At 38.0% G+C, this 6639-nt stretch overlaps 1 protein-coding gene across 1 annotated transcript; it reads left to right on the top strand.

The window, feature by feature from the left end:
- Positions 1 to 490: 490 nt before the first annotated feature.
- Positions 491 to 6172, top strand: spc24 (SPC24 component of NDC80 kinetochore complex). The gene is made up of 6 exons (XM_063019057.1): positions 491 to 590; positions 2213 to 2409; positions 2506 to 2650; positions 3984 to 4088; positions 4922 to 4998; positions 5621 to 6172. The coding sequence occupies exons 2-6, from the start codon at positions 2235 to 2237 to the stop codon at positions 5725 to 5727; spliced, it is 609 nt and encodes a 202-aa protein (XP_062875127.1). The 5' UTR covers positions 491 to 590; positions 2213 to 2234; the 3' UTR covers positions 5728 to 6172.
- Positions 6173 to 6639: the final 467 nt, after the last annotated feature.

Raw genomic sequence — 6639 nt, 5'->3', positions numbered from 1 at the left:
AAGCTGTTTACAGCCAAGCGAGCTTTATAACACACTATGTTTAGGGGCTGCTGTAAATAAAAGAAACCCCTGCTTGAAGATTAACACCCTAAAGGTAAATTACATTTAGGCATGTGGTGTCATTCTTGAATGGCAGACTTTATACCAATGGCAATGCAAAAACTTTAATAGCATGCATGTTCCGTTTAAACGAGCATGTTAAAAATACATACTGCTGCATTAAATAGTATGTAGTATTAGTACGTTTCCTACTTCATTGTAAGTAGTGAAGCATTTTGTCACTTATATACTATCTAGTACGGTAGTATGCGGTGTGCTGTTTTGTCGCTACCGCAGCTTCAGTAGTAAGCTGTCTTTTTCATTTGCCTGACTGTAAATACCGAATGACAAATAATTACTAAATAAATTGTGTGTTTGTTGGATATATTCCGTCATATACATATTCTTTTTCTTCTGTGTAAGCATTCACGAACTTAATTTAAGTGAAAACAGGTTAATATGCTATTTATTATAACATACTCTCAGCTCGAACAATACAGCTTATAGCGCGCCAACGAGCGGGTCAGTTTGAAAACAAACCAGAGCTTAAGGTTGGTCTAACGCTTTTACTGTTTAATTATATTACAATTATAAACACAAGTGATGGAAATTTATACTGTTTTATTATAGTTTAGGGTGTGTTGGTGACATGTATTGCAATATTTCGTTATTTTCGAACCAAATAAGACGGTGAGCTAGTTAGCTTAGCTTGGTTACTATCCGAACTGCATACTTCTGTACTAAGTAGTATGGCAATACAGAAGCAACATTATTAGTGGTATACTAGTTTTATATACTATTTAGTATGCTAGGATGCGATGTTGGGCTGCATTGCCATCTAGAAAAACATGATATCGTTGCTAAAAGCAAAACATGATGCAAATGATCGAGTTGCGAGCTACTTACTATAACAGGATAAATTGTATATTTTTAAATAAAAGTGCTTTATTGACTTTCTGTATGTAAAAGTCGTTCGTTCTTGGCCTTGTTATTGTGTTTTTACTTGACTTTTCTATGTAACTCACCATCATCTACAACCCCAAATCAGAAAAAGTTGGGACAGTGTGGAAAATGCACAAAAAAAGAGAAAACAGTGTTTTATTTACTTTAATTTTCAGCCCAGACTGTGTTACATCACTGTAAAGAGGAAAAAGAAAACTGGGTTTCTGTGTTAGTAATGCTTCATATCAATAAAAGTAAGGTGACCATAAGTCCTCTTTTCCCCGGATATGTCCTCTTTTTTTAGACCTAATAATGCGTCCGGCCGGGATTTTAAAAAGGGTCCCAGTTCAGCAAAACACAAAACTAAGGAGATAGTTTGTCAGGTAAAGACCGGGTTACACAGAAGATGCTGTTACTGCTGCAGAGGGAGTTTTTGCATTTCACACCACGAAGCATCAAGGGGCGGCACGGTGGCTCAGTGGGTGGCACTGTCGCCTCACAGCAAGAACGTCCTGGGTTCGATCCCCAGTTGGAGCAGTCCGGGTCCTTTCTGTGTGGAGTTTGCATGTTCTCCCCGTGTCCGCGTGGGTTTCCTCCGGGTGCTCCGGTTTCCTCCCACAGTCCAAAGACATGCAAGTGAGGTGAATTGGAGACACTAAATTGTACATGACTGTGTTCGATATAACCTTGTGAACTGATGAATCTTGTGTAATGAGTAACTCCCATTCCTGTCATGAATGTAACCAAAGTGTAAAACATGACGTTAAAATCCTAATAAACAAACAAACGAAGCATCAAAACAGCTACAGATCAATGGACTGCGCGCCTACCTTGTTAAAAAGTCCCCGATTTTGAAACAGTGTAAACATTTCCAAATGCACGTACTAAGATAGAGGTTATTGTCAACACTGTGATAGCATTGCATTCTGTTAAAATAGCTCTACTGATGGACTAATTTATTTGTTATTATTATTGTTAAGGACTAAACGCTGAACTGAAAGATTATCTTGCCATAAATGCATTTGTTAGTTGTCCTGTTAAAAAGTATCTGTTTATTTATTTAAGATCAATAAAGCCCTACTTATACACAGTGCCATGGTGCCACCAGTTACATGAAATTACCAATCCAACCCCCCCATGCTGTCATCCTGCCTGTTGTCCTCTTCTTTAATAAATAAAGACGTCTATATTAATTTCAGGTACATGTCTGTTTACTACATTGTTCCTTCAGGTAATTTCAGCTGGGCAGAAAGATGTTACAGAATGATGCACTGCATTACAATGATCTGGAGAACACTGGCGAGGCACTTATCGAGCTCATCGAGAGCAGTAAAGCTGAAGATGCCCTGAGAGCAGCGAGAAAAAAACAGCAGATGCTCTTTGACCACCATACAGATGCCAAGAAAACAGTTACCCAGCTCTTAAACAGTAAGTAATAAGCTTGATGCCATGGGAAATGTAGAATATGTCAACGGGTCCTTGAAAACTTTAAATTGTTTATGAACTCTCAACTTTGCCACACAGGCTTGATACAGTATGAAGAAGTTGTTGGCCAGAAGCTTTTGGATCTGGAGGGGCAGAAGAGCCAGATGATGCGGGAGCTGGAGGACATGGAACAGGAGGTGCAGCATAGTCTGGCCAAGAGCCACACTCTGGATTCAGAGATACAGTATCCTTTACACCGCAGCTTAGCAGTGCAATTCCAAGCACAGCTAGCATGTTTACCTTGTCATGTGAATACCAGAAATTTTGTATTTCAGAAACTAGGGCCAATTTTATTTCTTGGTTATTTAGTTGGTTATTTAGTTATTTGTAAGCGATACTGCTTAAGAGTTTTTTGCAGACCCGGACCTGCCAGGGTCTAGATAGCAAGTGGCCAGTCCAATAATTTTGATATTTTAATTGTATTTTTTTCAGAGGGAACCTAAAATCTTATTTTGGGAAATTATCTATTTAAGGTCATCAGGTTTCTTGTTACAGGGTGTGTTTTGTTGTGTGTATGTTTATGTGAGTAAGTGTTGTATTGGAATTTGCATGCATTCATTATGTCCAGAGCAATTTATTTTTATGCAGATATGTACAGTTTGAGGCTCAGTGATCTTTTTTATTAATTTAATTTAATATAAACATACTGCAGTAGCGATTTAACTGACAAAGTTTTGTACTTGTATAAATTTAAATTGTTTATAGTGAAAGCATGTGTGAAATCATTTTGAAAGTGACCAAAACTAGTTGCTCTAATACATTTAGATGCACAAACCTGTACATTTCTTTATTATTGATAAATAATTACAACTGTTAAGCATTTGCAGACTTTATTTTTATTCACTTTTAGGTCAGATAATTTTGTTTAATACACTATATGGGCAGAATTATATGGACACTTTATTATTTTGCGTAAATTGGAACATTGTCAGCCTGACCTTCATGTCTAACATCAGTCCCTGACCTCACAAATGTTCTTTTGACTAAATAGGCTTGATTTATTTTACATTCACACTCTAAAATCTTGCCAGAAGAGTGGAGGTTGTTAAAGGTGCTATACTAATGCCCATGATTGTGGAATAGGATATACTACAAGCTCCTAGTTTGTTATCTGCATGCTTTTGGCCATATATAGTATTTGGGCACAAATATGGAGTTTAAAGTATTCTGGGAATGTTCTACTCAAAATCTTGGGATATAAATATGAAACCTGTATCATTACTGTTTTTTCTTCCCAAAACTTGATAACTGGTTGTTTCACTTTTAGCAGCAATGGCAACCCAAGACTTCTGATACGTCAAGAGCAGTGTTTTAAAAGCAGTCTTGGAAAACATTTGACTTGCTCGTCATTTATCACTCATTAAGGGCTTATAAGCCTGCACTGTGTGTTTAAGGTCCTGCCTTAGCATCTTAATATAAATCAAATCAGGACCTGGGCTGAGGCACTTGAAACCTTATTTTAGGTTTATGTTTAGTCTGGCTTTTTCTGGTGTGATTTCTTTGACTTCCTGTGTCAGATTCTTACAGAGAGAGCTGAAAAGACTCAAAGAGGGCGAGAAAGAAATTCAGGCAATGCAACAGGAAGTGGATGAGGACACAACTGAAGTAATTCCCTCAGCCATGTAAGGAAAGCTGCTACTGACTAACATTCGATTTAAAGTTTTCCTGAGCCCAGTCATGTAAGCTATTATCTCTGTAGAATATTTTTTTTTCACTTTTGTAAAAAAACCCATGTCTCTCTGTTTTAAAATACCCAGGCAGCCCTATGTGTTGCTTATGACAGCATCCACATTTAGCAAATCTGATATCAAATTAGTTCAGTAGTCTTTAGTACTGATTTACTGTCAGACACCTTTTAGCTTTAGCAACTGTGCCTGCATGACATCCTCCTGACACTCTTGTTGCTTCCAACCTCCAAACTATGCTTTATTGCCTTCGTCTATGAGAAAGGAAATGTGTCTGTTGCCCTATGGTGGATTGGTTCAGTGCACTGTCCAGATTTCTTTCCGCCTTGCACAACTCATCTCAGTGGTGTCGACTGTGTCTATGGGAGGGAAGGTCAGATACAGGTTCTCCTCAATGCTGCTGCAAGAATGACTCGGGCTCTCTGGCTTAGGTGCCAGCCTGAGTAGCGTAGATAGAAATAACGCATAGTGGGACTTTATGTTCAGGGTACGTGAGACTCTGTGAGATTCCACTGCTAGCTTCACAGCTCCTGGAGAGGGCGAGTGTTAGTCTGCTGCTCTCCTCGGACAGAGCGAGGAATTGTAGCAGCGAATTGGAAATGACTGCATTAGGCAAAAAGCATAAATAAATAGCCTCATGGGCCAAAGAAAGGTTGAGGAGCTTTGACAGCAAAAAAACCCAAACATTGTCATCGGTTGGAGCTGGAAAACACTTATGTTTGTATCTAATGCAATTTCGTTTTACTAACCATGCTGTATGTGTGTCTCAGATATTTAGCACAGCTGTACTTTAAGGTCACGAGAATAAAACTGGAGTTGGATACAGAGCCTCACATCTTACGTGGAGGTAAACCACTTAATCACATTTTTTGTGTTCTGTTCTTATGACAGTACAGAATAAAGGGAATTGATTGCTGTATCAAATCATATTCCAAACACTAAACATGCCTGGTTTTGATCCAGTAAAGCTGCTTATTATTTATATCAGACATAAGGGTTAAATGTTTAGGTACATTCATATGTATTTGATTAACATTATATTTTAATTTGTGCCATAAGAGATGCATTATTGTAGCACCACGTTCACTTGCTAAGAATAAACATCCATTAATGCACTAGAGAACGATCAGAATCAACACAAGCAGTGCATCTTACTTTCTCTGTGGTTTAAAAGATGTAGCATAAAGCCTCCACAAGGGGGCGTTCGCATACAAGTTTATTTAATTATTGGTGTTTTTCTTTGCGACCCATTTTTTCGGCTCTCGACCTACTTAAGGGTCGCGACCCAGGGTTTGAAAAACCCCGCACTAACAGTCCCAACATACCACAGTTACAAAATCTTTTAGGAAACTGATTTTCAGTGCTACTATGGTACCACTAAGTCCTGCCAGTTGTGCTTGTATTGGAATGTGTCTGATGTCTGGCTGTGTTTAAAAAACATATTTTAATAATGGGTGTTTCCTCCCCAGTTCATTATGGTAAAGATCTGGCAACCCCAATCAACATAGACACATCTACCCGCTCTCCCTGTGAGGTCAGTGATGAGCTCTGGAATCTGGTCAGCACGGACTGGTAGAGATCTGTCTTGCTTTGGGGAGGCAGTTTTTACTTGCCACGCTTCCGTCTTATATGTGTTTTGTGTGTCGTCCCATTTTATCTATCCTGTCTGTTTCTTTAAATAAATCATACAGAATGAAAAGAAATCTGCTGTACTATGTACACTATGAGGATTGTGTTCATTCCACGTCACTTGACATACATAACATTTAATTGTGTGCATTAGGGCTTATGTAATAAGCTTATTTAGACTTGTGTTCTCCTTTGGTCAACATTATTCATGCAAATGTTTGTAATGCAGTAAATGAAAGGCCTTTTAGTGACCTCAGCACTCATCTGTGTAGTTAATAACATTTAGAGGTGGGTGAGTTAGCCAGAATTCTTTATTACAGAATAATTCACTTTATATTGTATTGTATTACAGTACATAATAAAGTCCTTTATATAAAAAAGTCAGAAAATAATGCATGTTTTAGCTCTTTTTCTTCCTTTCACAATTAATAGATTATATAAAGCAGTCGTGTACAGCAGCATTGTTTTCAAGTTTGCTTTAAACTAATAATAGAGCAAGTGAACAAAGAAAATGAATGAAGTATTTTGGAGTAGCAGACAATTATTCAACACCTATACACTACTACTGCTCTTTAAACCTGCTGCTAGTCTGTATGACCTATTTGTTTTACAAGATTAAACTATTGAGATAAATAATTACTCTTACCCAAAAATTCAAGTGTTCAAGGTGTGTTGCAACCATGGTAAAAACAAAGTAGCTGTTCCGAAGCTGAGAGGAAATCATTTAATTGCACCTAAAGGCAAAAGGTAGAAGCAGATTTCCAAGACCTTGAACATTCCGAGAGACACTACTGGGAGAATTGTCCGGATGTTCCAAACCTGCCAGGCTGTAGATGAGAAGTTTGTCTGGCACAATAAA

Source organism: Trichomycterus rosablanca, chromosome 22, assembly GCF_030014385.1.
Source record: "Trichomycterus rosablanca isolate fTriRos1 chromosome 22, fTriRos1.hap1, whole genome shotgun sequence".
Taxonomy (NCBI): domain Eukaryota; kingdom Metazoa; phylum Chordata; class Actinopteri; order Siluriformes; family Trichomycteridae; genus Trichomycterus; species Trichomycterus rosablanca.
The sequence above is the reverse complement of the archived record's forward strand: the minus strand, read 5'-3'. Positions and strand labels throughout refer to the sequence as shown.